This window comes from Amphimedon queenslandica, unplaced genomic scaffold (genome assembly GCF_000090795.2).
Source record: "Amphimedon queenslandica unplaced genomic scaffold, v1.1 AMPQUscaffold_13322, whole genome shotgun sequence".
NCBI classification, from domain to species: domain Eukaryota; kingdom Metazoa; phylum Porifera; class Demospongiae; order Haplosclerida; family Niphatidae; genus Amphimedon; species Amphimedon queenslandica.
Window position 1 is genome coordinate 58177 of NW_003546442.1, and position 18181 is coordinate 76357.

Here is an 18181-nt window from a genome sequence, read left to right on the forward strand (position 1 = left end):
TTAATGATGCTCATTTCTCAAATCAAAAATTTCGTAAAAACAAATAATTTATTATCTTCACTACACAATGCAGGTTAACACAAATGAAATAAAAAACATTGTTTTGCTTAATTGTAACAGATGTCACTAGTTATGCAAATTAATCACTGTAGTGTTGTCGCGCATCATTTGTGTAGTGTTTTCCAAGTAATATCACACATCAGTAGAGGAAGACAAATTATGTTGATGCCTTGAGTAGGCAACTCTTTTAGACATTGTTCCTCTTTAATAGTTTCAGCCCTCAACCAACAACCTAGTGCTAACATTGAAGGAGGCCAGAGAGCAGCTTTCACTATTCACACATCAAGTGTGCCTTCCATTTTTGCAAATAAATGGACTTGTTTAGAAAGAGGAAATGGAACAAATGTTGATATCACCATGCTATTTTACAACAGATCGAACAGAATTATCTAATATTCAGCTATTCTGTTCTGTGAGAACAATTGGAAAATACTATTTTGCAGCTACTTTGTGTCATTGGGCATGAACAAACAATACACATCTCTCACTTTAGCCAAAATCTTAACAGCTATTCTCAAAAATATTTTTACAAAACTACATCAATTGTAGTGCATGATTATTTGACAGCCAAACTAAAAGTATATGCAGTCAAAATTATCATTATTAGTCACATAATACAGTTTAAATAATATTATTATTAATAATAACAACATAACAATTAACAATTATTATTAATAATAATATTAAATTGAAAAAAACAAATATTGAACTAGAGTCATTGCATAATAATATTATTCCAACCACCCACCAAATAATAAGTTAACGAAATTGAACAGCACTGACACGAAGACCTTTACAATCCTTCCCCACCTCAGAAACCTAAAATAATAAAAAAATTAAGAATAATCATGTACATATTATACACACATACACGTACATGCACACAGTTATGTATGTGCTAGAGCTATGCATGTACATGTACATGTAGCTTCAAAAAAGGTAAACTGATCAATTATGCATAATAATTATGCTATGGGTAAAATAGTCCACATTTAGTCGTGTGTATATTTTTCATGCAGCTCTGCTCATCTTTGCAGCTATTTAGTTTTAATGACACCTTACTAAAATCTATGTAGTACAGGCACACAATTAAAGTGAACTTGGCATAAATACATACATATATATTTACTAATGCATGTACACACACACACACACACACACACACACACGCATGCACGCACGCACCTCACAAACAGTACAGACAGATCCAGAATATTCTGGAAGATAAGATGTAGAACAGAATGGACATTTTTCGCAAGCTTTTCCTCTACAAAAAGGGAAAATAAAGTTAAAAAATAATATAATATCAGTGTTTTGGTTGTAATGACTATTGGAATTACTTACCTGTATATTGGTTTATATGAGGCACCACACACCACAAATGGATTGTGTTCATCATATTGAAGCTTGTGGGCATCTGTTTGACTCTTATCACACGCTTGTAAGATCTTACGGGTCTAGAATTAGACAGAGAGAGAAAAGCAATATCAAAGCTACAATGTGTAAAACCATATACCATGTACCATGGTGTAAAACCATGTTCTTGTAATTTGTGTAGAAAATTTGATCTGATTCTGATCAAAATTACATTTTTAACAAGCGTAACAGTGTAAAAAGTATTCCTATAATTGATTTCACCACCTTGCAAGTACAACTTGGTCATTATTAAGACTTTACAGAGGTTCTCTCTACCTTATAATGCTTCTAGAAAAGTCTTTAGACAGTATCTCTATGCTCTCTTGCTGTTAGAAAGCTCTTAACTTTGTCCCATGTGTAAGCTGCCATTTTGTTTGCCGTGACCACACCCACTCATGTAAAGGAGCGTGGGCGGGTGGTTGCTAAGGCTTGTTATTTCTCCAATACAACGTGTATAGACGAAATGTAAGTGTGGACATACAAATATATATATATAGATAGCGCGACGGTGAATTCAATTATAGGAACGACCTGGGGGCTTCGCCCCCAGGTCGTTAAAAATTTGCTCTAAATACCATGTACAATGTACTATATTGTAGTGCTTGTCACCTTATGAAACATGCTGTTTAGTTCATTTAGGATGCTTTGTGGGAATATAAATAAATAAATAAATACCATAAATAAATAAATAAATACAGATTGCCAATGAGAATGACAACAATCTTAAAGGGACCTGGCGACCTGCCAATTGAAGGAAGTACATTATGCTCATTATTCATTTATGTGTACATGTACAGAAAGAGGTAACAGAAGGAATAAGGAGAGGAGAGACAGTGGACATACATTATTAGCTACATCAGGGGTAGGTCCAAGAGCAAGAAGTTTCCGGGCAAAAGAAGCAGCTGTTTTATAATTCTTTATCTACAGACAAATAAAATAGGCAAGTGATGAGAAGTCATGGTGTGTTGGGTACCTTGTAAAACAAATTAAGAGCCGTCCTAAGAGTTAAAATATTATGAACACGTTCTAAATCACAATGAGTAAAATAAGCTGCAACCTAAGAGACGATAGTAATCAATACATCATGTGCATTATACAAATTCGTTTGTCATACCTCACAAACTCTTTTCTGCTCCTCTAGTGTGCCCTAAACAAAAAAGATATTTCAATTCAAGATTCAATGTACATGTAGGTTTAAAAAAATAATTTAAAAAGCTTTGGCAAATGAACATTGAGATTTCTGAACATACATGTACATGTATGCACTGTCACAGTTGAACGCGCCAATAAAATTGGAGGCTAAATTTTTTCTACCAAACAGTGGCAAACACAAGTACAATGTATACATGTAACAAAAATTTTCTCTGAAGACAAAAATAAATTATATAAAAATGCATAAAAAGTAAAAATTTCACATGCATCAATTTCCTTTGTCTTTGTCCCTTACTTTAGGCATTTCTTTACGACTGATCTCCATCTTCAGTCCAAGAACATACTCTCTGCATTTTGAGAGTAAGTGTTGAGTAGCAGCTACCTGGTCTTTGTTATCAACAACAAGCAATGGGATATCCATCATTATCGACTTGAATATATCAACAGCTGCTTGGAACTTTCCACCTGTGGTTGATTGATAGGCAAGCTGAGAGAGAAAGAGAGAGGGAGGGAAGAGAGAAGGAGTAAGAGAAAAAGAATTTAGAGAAGATACATTAATTTAGATAACGAAAAAGTGGGTGAGGAGGAGGAGGAATAAGAAAATAAATAACAATAAATGTGTGAAAGACAAACTATACTCCCACAGTCATGCCAACTTCTGATACACAGTACATGTACATGTATGCAGAATGTGATTTCATTAAAAATCTACACACTTGCAGGAGCTGAGATGGGGCAGTTCACTTAGGCATTGTGTACTCTTGATTGTATTGACATACACAAGGTTTCCCACAGGATTTTGGCACAACATTCAAGCAGTTTCTTATCAGTGGATTGTCAAACTGCTAAAAAATTGGGCCTAAGACCCTGTACATATTACAGTACAGAGTTTTGGGCCAAATTTAGTCAAAAATGGTGGAAAGAGAAATCTCCATTTTACAAATCCTTTGTGATGCATATACATGTACATGCAAATCTTAATTTTGTATATCAACTTTAAGATGATTGAAATGAAATTTAGATTTTTTATGAAATCTAAAAATTACTCAAAAATCAGGCCAACAGCCAAAAGCTATAGCTTTTAGTCTGTGGCAAAATTTCGCCAGAAATGGGTAGGAGAGAAGTCTCCATTTTATAATTTTCATTTGCTCTCATGCTGTGTAGAATATTTGAGTTACATGTGTAATTCCAATCAGGATTTTTTAAGGAATGATTTGCTCCAAATGCCATGTAGGATTGTAGCGCTGGTCAGCTCATGAAGTTCATGCTGTTTAGCTCACTTAGGGTACTTTGTGGGAAACCCTGTTGCATACAGTTTATAATGAACCTCTCCTGGTCCTTACTTGTAGTCTGTTGCTGAGATCAGAGAGTCTCAGAGCTGTTGCAGGCAGTCCTCCCTTGGCTCCTGCCTCCCTCCAGTTACGATGAGGGTACCCTAACAGTGGGGGGAGGAGAGGTATGGCCTCAACAACAACACGACTCTGAGAGTAGGCAGACAGGAAGTGTTCTTTGAATGGCTCAAACCTAATGACTCCAATTTGATCTTGAAGCAACTGAATATCAGGAAATATAATACATGAATTAATATATAATGACATGACTTGTGGTAAAAAATAATTATCAATTAGGATTATAAAATTATTAAACATAAATATAGAAACAGAAATGAGCCATTGCAAATTTGCAATAATGCCGTAAAGTGGAATATTTTAAGGTGACTTTAATTTTACAATAAAAAATTAAAATAAAAAACAGTTAATTTTTGTCAGTTACATTGATTAGCTCACATGTTAACAGTAAAATTAAAAACATTTAAAAAGTAAATAATAAAGGCAGTAAAATATATTCCACTTTTACTGTATTTGTAATTTACCATACAAAATGTGCTACTATTTTTATAGTAACAAAAATGTTTTTTTAAAATACATGTACAATAGGTACAGCATACCATCATTGCTGTATCAAAGGATCCAGCCATCACGTGATCCCCAGGCAACTGTGAGTTCTTGACCCAGACTTCAGCTTGACTGGACCCCTTGGCAGGGGGCACGTAATATCCCTCTACATCTCCACCAACAGCATGATCCAAATCCTTTAAAAATAAAGATACATGTGCGTGATTATTAATTAGAGGTGGGTTGTACCAGGTCAGGGGGAAGATCCAGGTCATCAGCTTCAATGTCCCACCCGGCCCCTCCCTCCTCTCCTTCCTCCCCCTCCAGTCCCTCCAGCTCACCATTAGCACCTCTCTCCACTATATCACCAGCTATATAATAATAATAATGATAATAGTACATATACATGTAGGAGTATTGTTTTTAGAGGAAATTATGTTTTACAAATGTACACGTGTAGTTATAAAAGCCATTGCACATACGTGTAAATGAGATTATGGTTTTGATTAGAATTATTGGAACAAAATGAAGAGTAGGTACATGTATGTCTATTCAAGCAGTTATGCAGAGTTCCTCCTTATTATTATTGGACTCGCCACGCTTGCATAGGCGGGTACTAATACTAAGCAGTTGGGTTGTCATTCTGTCCACACAGTTTAATTGGTTTGTAAAAAATATATCTTTTTGTCTAAGCTATATTTACATACATGTATTCTCAGTACTTTGTATAGTCAGGGAAGAGCATGTACATGTAGTCAACAATATGTATCAAGCTTAAATAAATAAAACTAAAACTATCATTATTATTTAATAAAATTCACAATTAACTACCATTACAAGAATACAAGTGTACATGTACATGTAATTCTAATACAAAGCTAACAACTTGGGCCAAATGTTGGCAAGGAGAGAATTCTCCATTTTTGTTACATTTTCTATCATACTTTTAAACTAAACTAAGACTTATAGTAATTCCATACACAATATACAAGTACACATGTACATGTAAGCTTACTTTCATCAATCTCAAGTTCAGCATCCTCACCCCATCCTCCTGCCCCTCCATCCTCCTCTTCCAGTAGACCTATTGCAGTTGAGAGGTCACTTGCTTTACCTCCAGCAATCGCTCCTTCAAAGAAACCCTTTGACACTGTTAATAAAGGCCAGTTCTCTTCAATCTGAGACACTGGAGGAGATGGAAGGAGGAGCTTAGCATGTGGATATACTTCTGGTAACTGTGGGGAGAGAGAGAGAGAGAGAGAGAGAGAGATATTAAATAATGTGACATTAAATTTAAGTGAGGACACTACGCCCAACTCTTGTTGGTAGTCAAACATCAGAGTGTTGGCCACAGTCGGTTGATGCTCCTAGTCTGCCTACCCATCTAGGCTTCTTTCCTGGCTATCTACTTTGCATCTCGCCCTCAACCCTCTGTCCACGACTCAGAGACACCAATTATCATACCATGTGACAATATAAATAAACTGTTACGGTTACTGTGTTAGCATGAAAGCCGTGGTGAACAGCAGGCTAGGCAGTCCGGTCTTGAGAACCAGAACTGGGGGTTAAAACGTTTTTAATGGCCAAACTCTCACCACCCTGCCTGCCTTAAAAAGCTGTTGTTACAATATGGCTTGTACAGTTACATGTGTGCTGACACTAGATACACAGGTCCTATGATTATTATCTAACACAACTGGGCCTACCACTACATACTGGAAGGTATTGGTTTCTTTTCTCCTGGCAGAATAAACTTAAAAGACCATGTCCTGGCCATGTACTTTAGACAATCATTATTTTTTATTAGCTATTATTACATAGGCAGTAGCCTATAAGTAGGATTGAGGTCGGTTTTTCAAGATGGCGGCAGTTTTTACGATTTTCAATCACTTATAACTCTTTTATCTTATGTTCTACAACCTTATAAATGGCTTAGATGACCTCTCCTTCACTGAGCAATTTTCCTGGTACATTTAAAGTGGACTGTACTGTAGTGGGAGCTTCTTTGGAGAACAGGCCCAAATTCAAATTTCTGCAAAACTCTTCAGACTTTTTCATCTTCTTCTATGCACCGGATAATCTTTTAAACTACAGAACTGCTCAAGTTGGCTTTTACATCAGTCCTTTGTGCTTGGGTCAAGGGCCACAAAGGCAGCTTCAAAAAGAAGCAAGGAGAGAACAAAATGGAAGACAAAATCCAGCCGCAGCACTCCGTGGGTTTGTGGTTTGATGTTATGTGCACGTGATAAGCATTAACCTAACCACAGAATCATAACAGAATGTAATTTATTAATTTAAGAAAAAGAATGGAAACAAGTAAATAAAAAACATTAAAAATGAAAAAGTAGTAGGACTGAATTGGAAAGTAAGAAAACAAGAGGGTACTTGCAAACTGGTGAGGTAAAAATCCTACACCACTGCATTTAGTTGCTTCATAGTTATTTTGTGAGGATAATTACAATAGTTTTGGGTAATATTGTTTATGCAGTGGTTTAGGATTTCTTACCTCACCAGTTTGCAAGTACCCTCTTGTTTCTTTACTTTTTTCCAATTCAATCCTATTACTTTTCCATTTTTAATGTTTTTTATTTACTTGTTACTATTAAGGCTGGGTTTTGGTTTGGCACTTAATGAATTATTTATGTATTGACCTGTACATGTATAACATATGCTCAGAGAGAGAGAGAGGAAGAAAACAGGATGGCGAGTAGTGTGCTAGTAGTAAAATTTACTAAAATAAATAATAGTAAATATAGTAAATATTAGATGTCTTGTTCAATAAATAAAAGTGTAATAAAAACAAGAGCGTACTGTGTTACTGCATTCTATAATTTTATATGTATTGTATGTACATGTACATTACATGTATACTTTGTAATTACAAAAACAAGACAAGAGAGTCTAGTACATGTATGTACTTACACCTACTATGTATGTGCATGTGGTGATGGTAGTATTTATCATTAAATACACATGTACTGGCATAGTATAGGTTTTGGCCCAATTTTGTCAAAAATTATTAGGGATTTCTCTATTTTTTCATGTACAAATACTTATCATTGTCCTGCCTATGGTGGTCAGGGATGATCAGGACAACCACTTCAACAAATGAACCAGCCAGCTCATCACTTAGACCAACCATCTAATTAATACTAATAACCATACATAAAGCATGATATTGTAGTCTACTAGTATGGTGTACTTAAATTAAAAAGGAACAATATTAGTCTCAAACCACCTTTAACTTTTTTCTACGCAGAACCTTGACTTATAAAAATGAGATCAAAATTAGATTTTAAAAGGTTTTAAAAATTTGCTTCAAAATCCGACTGGTACTACAATGCATATGTATAATTATTATACGCTATAAGTATAAAACAAGTTTAGATACATGTACATGATTACTTGATTAGTGTACGTGTGATACATGCAGGTACAATGTACATGTACTATATTTTATTATTACTTTCTCTAAGTGAGCCAGTGATTCTGCTAATGAAGTAGTTTCTTCTGCTAGTTCATGAGTAGCTGCTGTTAGGTAGGCCAGTGAATCTATACATGTAAAGCAAAACATTATTAACAGAATGTGCTCTTAAAGATCAAATACCTTAGAGTGAATTTTAATTGCAGGTACTAAATTTTGCAATTTTAGCACAAGGTAGATTTTGCTGGTATTAAAAATTGCGATTAAGTAATTATTACTAATAGTTATATGGCATCATGATGTCATTATTAATAATTGCGTGTATTAATAATTGTGATTTTTAACCCAAACGCAAAATTCGCAATTAATAGTACCCGCATTTAAAAGTAACCTTAAGGTACAATGTTAAGACTGACTTTGTCCTGCCATTTTGAGTACTTTAACTCTTTCCTCAACATCTCCAAGCAACAGAGCACTTTGATAATGACTGCTAATATCCTTACGTACCTCAGCTATAGGAAAAAGGGGAGAAATAAAGATGCATCATACACAGACAATATGCATATGTATAATAATGTAGTGTATGATGTACATAAATACTGTATAGGGGTTTTATTTTGTTGGTATAAAATTTCGCGAATTTGTCCAGATTTGCGATTTGTTGGTATAAATTTTCGCAAATCCTACCTTCTGCAGCCATTTTTACTAGTGTGCCACACCTCTTTTGTCGAATTTAATTTCGTGAATTTAATGAAAACGCGAAATTCGCGAAATTTATTTCCAGTGAAATATAACCCCCATACGGTACTAGCTTACTTTTCAGGGTAATATTTTAGCAAAATATTCTATTCATTAAAAAATATAAATATTCTCATGATTTCCAGCAAGCGTATCGATTAATAAATTGTTGGAATATGAAGGAAATGTGGAAATGCTGTAATCTAGTATACATGTACATTAGTCTTCTATACTAACCAATTTTCATCATTTTCTTTAATTTTTCTATGTTCCCTGTTATTAAATATAAAAATGTGAGACGGTCGAAGTTCTTTGTACGTTGATACGACATCTCAACAATCTACAACCAAATGATGAGAGGAGGTCCACCCACACACTAACACTAACCTGATGATTACCCACAGCAAGAGCAGCCTCTGCCAGCCTCTCCCAGCATTGCTTGTCATCCATTGTCCTAGCTGCCTCCAGTGCAATCTGAAGAAGAAAGAAATCACAATATTTTGAAGGGGAAATTTCTGGTTTTAATTTGGTGAATTTTTGGCCATTGAGGGTGTGAATAATAGTTTAAAATTACCAGCTATAATTCAAGGCATTTTTTAAATGCTAAATTGTCACATATTCCCATACAATTAGAGTCATTCCTATACTAATAGATATGCGCATATTTTGATTCCTATACTAAAAAAGACTTATCATCATTCCTATACTGGCAGACTCTCTTCCATTCCCATACAAATGTGCTCATTCCCATACCACTAAACTCACGTCTATGTTTCCACATTCGAGTGCAAGTGCAAATCTTGTTTTCTCATCTTTCACAAAATGAAGAGCAACTTCAGGATATCCTTTCTTCTGGAGATAAGCAATCACTGACTGACCAACAAGCTTTGCAGTACGAACCATGTGTAACACCTGCATGTACATAAATGTGTGCCAAATTAGCACATACATGTATGCAAATAATACATGAACTCATATGACATGTGCAATATTTAAGAATAATTCAATTAAAAAATATCAGAATCTTTCTCTCCCCTCCCTATAGCTATAGCTTATAACTTACCTCATCATATTTCTTTTCCACCAGTGCTAGTTTAAATTTGTATTCAGTGGTGTCCACATTCAGTACTCTTGTCTTACAGTCTCTATCCAGGCAGTATATATTACCACCTTTGACTGCTGTGAGGTATACTGGGAAATCCAACGTACGTATTATACCATAGTCACTGAGTATTAAAAAAAGATATAATAATAATAATAATAATAATAATAATAACTATTATTATTATTATCATTATCATCAGTATTGTATAATTAACATAACGAAAATAGGGACATCCCTAACCCAGCATGAGTTGTGTGTCAACAGATAATTAGTGTAAAAATAATTATTTAGTTTTCCTCATATAGAATCAAACTATTAAATATGAGCATAATAAAATTTTTAAAAGACTGATATTATTTCCAAGTATTATGTGGTAAACATACTAATCACAATAAACATGTAACAGTACAACATCATTACAGCTAGTGATCAAACAGCATCAGACTGTGTGTCACAAATAATAAAATTAATTTGGTACTAAAATAAATTAAGTCATAAACACAATTGTGCATATCATACATGTAGAAATTGCTACTATAGTACTTGATTTTGGAGGAGATAGATTTTGGCAGTTTTTAATTTGACAAAATTCTGCAGGTCATGGCATTAAGCATGTGCACATATTAAATTAAGCTACACACGTACATGTAGATGTACAACACAAGAACATCACACAATGTAATAAAATAGAGCTCAGATCTATTTTGATGAAAACACTGTCACATAAAGCATGCTAATTAGCTTCCCTTTGTGATGCCTGATTTCATCATTCCCTTTATCTCTATAGTTGCTAATAAGTGCAATACAAACAACACTATATATTAATTTTATTATTAGCATAACACACACAATTAACAGGTATCAAACTGTTAACTTAACCTTCATTAACAACTTCAATTACAAAAACAAACAAAAGAAAAATATTCACACTCATGCCATGAAGCCCTCCAGGTAAAATCAACACCCAAAATAATATCAGAACCCCTGGGATAAATAATCCCCACAAGCTCCCCTAACAAGCTGTACACAATACTGTTGTAATAATTCCATTAATTAGAGACTGACACTAAAACATCAATTATATAAATTACCAAAAGAATGCTCTACATATATACAAAGGAAAGTGTGTGTATACATGTAAAGTACAAACACAATGTAATTAAGAAATATACTTATATACATACACATGTATAGCATATATTATGTATACACTGTATTTAATATGAGATGGTGTAAGTGTTAATTAAAACACAATACATGCACATAGATGCAAACACAATGACACAAATACATAAGATGAGTACTATTACATGTACATGTATTGAATTACCAGATTACATGTATGTATTGAATTACCCGTTAAACAGACAGTATTTGATGTGGTTTGAAGTCGTGTAGAGGAGAACTTTGCTGTCATCCCAGGCTGCACTTTTAAGGCGAGCATTCTCAGTTATTGTACATAAACACTCCAACTTCCTGTTACACAGTGCAAGAGCTGCAGAGGAGGGGGAGGGAAAGAAGAGAGAAAAATAGAGGACAAAGACAAGAGAAAATATGAAGGGGAGAGAGAGAGAGAGAGAGAGAGAGAGAGAGTGAGAGAATGTTCATATAAGATTGAACATCAAAAATAACACCATGCATGTACAATCATACATTCATATACATGTAGTATAGTACAAATAATTCATATAAATTGTACAAGTTACTTTACTTACACAATTTTCCCAGTAGCACCACGTGTGTCATATCAGCTGACCATATAACATACTTTACTTTACTAATACGGACAGTATTCAAGGAACTATCATTAAAAAATTAAAAAGAAAAACAACAATTGATACATGTTGTACAAGCTTTAGTTAGAATTCCAGATATATTGTAGGATATAAATAGAAACCAAAAAAGTTAAATTCCATTCATGTTTATATGCAATTCTCTCTATCTCCCTTTCTCTATGTCTCTCTTATCCCTTCCCTTCCCTCCTCTCCCTCCCTCTCTCCCTCCCCTCCCTCCCTCCTTCCCCCTCTCTCTCCCTCCCCTTTCTCTCTCTCCCTTCCCCCTTCCTCCCTCTCTCTCCTTACATTTGTTGTTGTACATCAAACAGTGTGACTCCTTCATTATCCTTCAGGAGTAGTTGCCCAGTACCAGCAAAGAAGATGGTGTCACAGGGTGGAGTCTGAACTTTCTTTGAGACCTCATTACGAAGATTCTTAATTAATAGCTAGAAATGTAACACATCAGGTAGCATATAATACACAATAACTAGAGCTGAGAACACATGTAATAACATGCATGCATGTGCATGTACATGTACATGTACTGTACATATACTTGCATGATGATTACTAGTACATTGACATATAATATGTTTAACTGCTATTCAACTGAAACCAGGTAAAACTCTGTACAGTAAAAGTGACGAAGGATAGTTTACCTGGTGGTTCTTATCAAGGACAGCAAATTTATTACGAGCAACCCAAACAGCAGCTATACCAGGAGACCTTTTACTCTCAACAACTGAAGGAAGAGGGAGAGAGAGAGAGAGAGAGAGAGATAAAAGTGAAAAAGGAATATTTTAAACATGTAAAAGAAACATCCACAGATTGGTGGAATAGTGATACATGCAACAAAAAAATAAATAAAAATAAAAATCAGTCACTGGAATGCAGTGTACATATATACCATACATGTACAAACATGTGAGGGTGTTTGTGATAGTGCATTTACATTCAGGATTTGAAGTGTCGACGTCACGAGGAATTGCAAATAATTCATAATAAGCAGTTTCAGTATTAGTGGTATTCTGCAGGGTAGAAACAGTAAATTGTTAGGATATTACACAAAATATACTAAATTGAACAAATTCTCCAATGTGAGGTATATATTATACTTACAGAACAAACTAGGATAGCATTTTCAGCAGGATTATAAGAGAGAGAGTGAGGGGAGGACCTGTACTGTGGAGTACCATTTCTGAGAAACAGAGAGGAACAGAGAGGGAGAGTGTGGGAAGAAATAAAATAATATTCAAAAATAATTTTACAGTACATGTGCATGTACAGTTCCACAGAATCTCAATAAATTCTGACACTAAACTTTCCTTGTAAAATTCCAAGACAATTACACAATTATAGGCAGTTAGGATTGCAATGTACTAATGAGGCACACTATGGACTCTCTTTACAGGTCAACTATCTACAAGTTAAGTCTGTGTATTGAAGCATTTAATTTATACACTAAAAACAATAATATATAGTGTAGGTCCTGCCCATAGTTAAATATCAACACAATGAATATGAAATGTTCCGTACAAGATGGTTTATTGGGAGTTTGAGTGAATTTAAACTGCATGGTGATGTCATTGAGCATGCTCAGTCAGCTCAGATTGAACAAAATGGCAAATTCGAAAAAGCTAAATGTAAACTGCCCATCACTAATATTCATCCTAATAATATAGTCATTCAATTTCTCTTCAACAGATCATCCTGTACAGTATACAGTCCACAGTGAATAGGACAATATACATGTATGTATAGTTTGGTTGTTGGTAATAGTCTCACCTCCTTATAGCCATTATTGGATGGTCTTTAGAAGTACCCAATTCATAGCGTCTTAGATACCTCTCCTAATAAACAAATGGAAGGAGGTCAGGAGAGTCACAAAGAGAAGGTAATATAAAGTAACAAAGCAAAGAGTACAAAGCTGTGAAGTAGATGTACACAGACAACACATGTAGTACACATATACATGTAATCAGACAAAAGCATACATGCAGCGTATGTGATCATATGTTACAAAACACAGATACGCCACACAACTACAGTACACAGGTCTACATGTAGTGCATTGTGTAATACACAGTAATTCACGCATCATTACTTTAATGTAATAGAGTGTGTTCTGGTGTAGACCAAAAGCTGGTCTCTCCCTCTCCAGTTTAAAGACCATCATCCCTCCATCATGACCAGCAGCAAACATATTGAGTGAGGGATGAGCAGCTACGGTCCAGAACCGATCAGACTCACGACGATGAGAATAAATAGCAGTCCTACATCATCAATAAATGGATCAGGAAAGATAACTAAAACATGTACATTTCATTCTATGTCGTGTTCATGCATGCACCATAGTGGAGCTCAAAATCACAGTACACATTGATGTACAAATTATACATGTATAAAGTACATGTACATACCTTTTTGACATGTCCCAGACTCTAATTGACCTATCCTCAGAATTACTGATAATGAGATCTTGTCTTGGATGAAACATAACACACGAGACATTATTATAATGACCTCTGCATGTATCAACCTCCCAAGCCTTTGCATCTAGAGAAAGGAGAGAGAGGGAGGGAAGAGAGAGAGAGAGAGGGAGGGAAGAGAGAGAGAGAGAGAGAGAGAAAGAGAGAAGAGGAAAAGAGGAAACAGGAGATCAAAGATATAATATATAATTAAATTAATTTAGACAGAGGCAACAAGTACAGTGTTCATGTACAAATCCTACCATTCATTCTCCATAGTTTAACCTGTCTGTCATCAGCAGCAGATACCAAGAGAGGGAGGGATGGATGAAAACTAACCCAATTGACACCTCTATCATGACCCTTGGAATAAAAAAGGAAGCAATATGAAAGGTGTCATCATGTGAAGCATGCAGTATATTAACATGAATATATATTTTAAAAGTGTGTGGCTTCAGTATTTATGCAATTAAAATATTTTAAACATCTCTAAGGCTGCTATAGTGAAACAAATTTAAAATAACTATTATCTGTAAAGACACACCCTTATTATGACCAATCAAAGTCCTGTTGTCATGGCAACAATCACTGAAGTGCTAAAAGTTAATTGAGTTCATAAAAGGATCTATTGTACTATACATGTAGACTAGCTGTTCTGATGACACATACAAGAACCAGTGAGAAAAAGCAATGTGACTGAGTAGAGCAGTGTTACTGCTGTATAGACATTCAAAGTTGTTTCAAAGTTCAAACATCTACATATACATTACATGTACAATCACACACACACACACACACACACACACACACTAATGAGTAAAATTCCTCCATTTTCTTTCCATACATGTACACGTACATGCATGCATGCCTGCAGTACTTGCTATAGTCAACATGTAATTGGAGGGAATAGAAGGATACAGTCAAAGCTTATTCTTATGCTATAAGTGACAGTACATGTACAGTTTCTGAATACGGTAGCTGCTACTTAGCAATAGCATCAAGACCACCGTAACGCTTTGGAAATTTTCCTGTTCCACTACACAGTGTACATGTACACTATTGCCACTCAAAATGGCATCCACAGTACTCGTACTACATGTACATTGTACATAGGTTGAGTGATTTTAATTTCTTATTCATCTACTTCAACAGTTTATCGCTTGAATAAATCACACGTTCCACCATGTTACACCAATTTACACAAAATAAACTACTACTTGTATATCAATAAATTCATGACTGCATAAATGGAATAACATTGAAACTCAGACCCTCTCTCTCCCTCAACCCTAACCTCCAGCACATGTTTCACAATAGCATCAGCAGTTCCAAAGAGATCAGTGGGTGCTCCTCCTCCTCCTCCAGTTGACCTGGAGTGATGATCATCAAATCTGGAACCAGAACCAGGAGACACTGTCTTCTTACGTAAACCTACAATAGAGGAAGAAAGAGAGAGAGAGTAGGGAGAAGGGAAGAAAGAGAGGAGATAAAAAAATTCATTAATCCTGTGCAATATTACTCTTACATTGATGCTAGAATAGAATCTGGTTCTATTCTAGCAGAAAGCATGCATCAAAAGGTCAAGTTGCACAGGCTTTTGATTTAAAATTGACAGTATGTCCCTAACGTCATATTGTAAACCAGCTTTAAGTTGATCAATTATATCTAATGCTCTTATAAATTAAAAAAAATTAAAAACCATGACTCAGTGTATACTATTCACAAATGAGATGAAGCAAGCTGCCAGCTACTAATAAAGCAGTTTATACACATAGCAAGTTGCATGACCTGTATGCATGTGTACATTACACATTCACATAGAGTACACAAATGTAATGTTACGTATGTGTAAGTTTGGCAAAGAATTCTTCGGAAAGAGAACATCAAAAGAATAACAACATTTCCGTTAGACAAAAACTATTAGGTAGTGCAAGATAACAGCCAAACACAAGCTATTAATAATGGTTAGACAAACACAAAACAACTTTAACAAGCAATGGAAAATTACATGTACATGCTGGTTTTGTCATGTTTTTTTGCATGTGAATTCTACATGACTTTTCTGCAACTGATTTTGACTGATTCAGTCATGTTTCATGTAACATGTAGAAAATTATATAACACTTTCACATAATGTTTTAGTCCTATAAGCACGAACTTGTTTCATGTCATATCAAAATCATGTTGCATTTCAACTTCAAAACCTACATGTACATGTACATACATGATGTAACATGCATGGTTCGATCCTCATAAGCATTCATTGAATGTAGCATATAATTGAAAGAAGCAAGAATCAGTTTCTTTGAGCATAAGTGCTGGGCTTTGTCTCTTGCTGTAACAATGCATACATCATTGATCATCCTATAAATATTTCTAAGCATGCAGTTTCTCATGTCTCTTGCTTCAACTGTTTCAAAATTATTCTCAAACCAAATAAAGTTAGTACTGTAATTCCTCTAAATATTCGACGCTCTAAATTCGAAAATAAATAATTATTTCAAAATTTCTACCATAATTCATTCTAAAAATTTGTTTTTAATATTATTGTTCCATGTTGTTCTAATTTTATCACTTACCTAAGTTCAGTATGAGAGAATGATACTCTGAACAGCCAGGTTAGTATATAGCTGGTTTCGTGTATTAATGGATCCCTCCAAATTCGACAAAATAATTTATTTATGAGCTTCATAGCTACTCTCCCTCTAAAAATTCGTTTTTACAAATTACAAATACAAAACTTGATGTGACGAATTTTTAGAGGAAATACGGTATTGCTAATACAGCATAACAATGCTGCATATCCTGCCAATTTCATTAGGCGAGGTGATGGGTACTTCATTAACAGAGGTACATGTACACGTACATGCATAACATATGTGCATTAAAAGTTATGTGATTGTTTCATAATGTACATTTTATGCACATAATTGAACGTGACAACAGTAAACAAAACATAGTCAGTCACTAATTACAAAATTTAAATTACAATTATCAATTACACTAGCACAAATACTCTCTATTACACTCACATGGACAATATCACTGAATTGTACAATGTACATGTAACAAAAAAACTATAGAGAGTTAGAGACTCACCAGATACGTCCCAGATACGAATAGTTTGATCAAGTGAAGCAGAAGCAACAAGGTCCTCTGAGGGATGAAACTGAGCACACATGACATAATGATTGTGACCAGTAAGAACACTATGAGTGAGAATATGATCAGTATAAGTAGAGATGGATCAATGTCTTCATACCATATACATGTTCTTGACTGCCAGTTCCAGATCCTAATGGTCTGATCATCAGAACAACTAATGATCCATGGATACTCCTAAAATAAGAGACAATGAGAGTATGAAAGATGAATAAGGTAGGCCATGATGAACTAACATGATGAAAGAAGGTGGTACGAATGTAGTCTAAATGACCTAGTAATGTAAACAAACACTTCTTCTGCTTATAATTCCATACCTACAGGAGAGAGAGAGAGAGAGGGAGGAGGGAGTGAGAAGAAATTAATATCAATTAGCCAAGTATTGAAATTAAAATTCTTCATGAAAGAAGAGAAATTGCTCTCTAAAGCCCATCACTCCTTTCCCTCACTTTAATCTTATAGTCGTCACCGCCGGATACAAAAAGAGGCTGGTTAGTATGGAAACTGATGCCACGTACAGGGCCATCATGCTCATCAAATCTCTCAATAAGTGAACACATTCGATAATCCCAGAGCTGTATAGCTCCATTGTGAAGACTAGCCAATATCCATGAGCGAGTTGGATGAAATGAAAGGCCTAACATAGTCACAAAATAAGAGATGAAAATAGAGTACAGAAGTGGAGATACATAATACCCACTTTAACATTATAATCGAACAATAAGTTTAATTACATGTACATTAATAACAAAATGTACACACACAAAATTGACTGGCATTACCTATACTATTATTTGTGCTCTGGTTTATGTGTTAAAGTGATTATGTACATGTACTAATGGATAATCTTACACAAACGTAAGCCCTTGCAGAACTTTTACTCAGTTAAACTAGCAAATTTATATTCAATCAAAATCATTACAGCACATTTCAAACTTTTATAACTAGGTGTACACATTTTTAAAGCTACATGTACAATGATGCCT

The 18181-nt window shown here is 34.7% G+C and overlaps 1 protein-coding gene across 1 annotated transcript in view; it reads right to left on the bottom strand.

Moving 5' to 3' along the window:
• Window positions 1–571: 571 nt before the first annotated feature.
• The window catches only part of LOC100641973 (coatomer subunit alpha-like), a 17850-nt gene continuing 240 nt past the window's right edge, over window positions 572–18181 (bottom strand). Inside the window, exons 2-33 of the mRNA XM_003387724.3 lie at window positions 17645–17832; window positions 17432–17512; window positions 17296–17372; window positions 17133–17242; window positions 15328–15464; window positions 14297–14396; window positions 13986–14121; window positions 13670–13838; window positions 13351–13415; window positions 12685–12763; window positions 12518–12593; window positions 12225–12307; window positions 11872–12011; window positions 11506–11591; window positions 11147–11285; window positions 9749–9911; window positions 9451–9597; window positions 9073–9159; window positions 8923–9025; window positions 8364–8459; window positions 7990–8075; window positions 5539–5758; window positions 4773–4894; window positions 4577–4720; window positions 3972–4181; window positions 2924–3115; window positions 2591–2623; window positions 2450–2533; window positions 2320–2397; window positions 1405–1517; window positions 1246–1327; window positions 572–879 (exon numbers count right to left, since the gene is read on the bottom strand). Coding sequence (XP_003387772.1) covers window positions 820–879; window positions 1246–1327; window positions 1405–1517; window positions 2320–2397; window positions 2450–2533; window positions 2591–2623; window positions 2924–3115; window positions 3972–4181; window positions 4577–4720; window positions 4773–4894; window positions 5539–5758; window positions 7990–8075; window positions 8364–8459; window positions 8923–9025; window positions 9073–9159; window positions 9451–9597; window positions 9749–9911; window positions 11147–11285; window positions 11506–11591; window positions 11872–12011; window positions 12225–12307; window positions 12518–12593; window positions 12685–12763; window positions 13351–13415; window positions 13670–13838; window positions 13986–14121; window positions 14297–14396; window positions 15328–15464; window positions 17133–17242; window positions 17296–17372; window positions 17432–17512; window positions 17645–17832 — 3686 coding nt within the window. The 3' untranslated portion in view covers window positions 572–819. The remainder of the gene's footprint in view (window positions 880–1245; window positions 1328–1404; window positions 1518–2319; window positions 2398–2449; window positions 2534–2590; window positions 2624–2923; window positions 3116–3971; window positions 4182–4576; window positions 4721–4772; window positions 4895–5538; window positions 5759–7989; window positions 8076–8363; window positions 8460–8922; window positions 9026–9072; window positions 9160–9450; window positions 9598–9748; window positions 9912–11146; window positions 11286–11505; window positions 11592–11871; window positions 12012–12224; window positions 12308–12517; window positions 12594–12684; window positions 12764–13350; window positions 13416–13669; window positions 13839–13985; window positions 14122–14296; window positions 14397–15327; window positions 15465–17132; window positions 17243–17295; window positions 17373–17431; window positions 17513–17644; window positions 17833–18181) is intronic.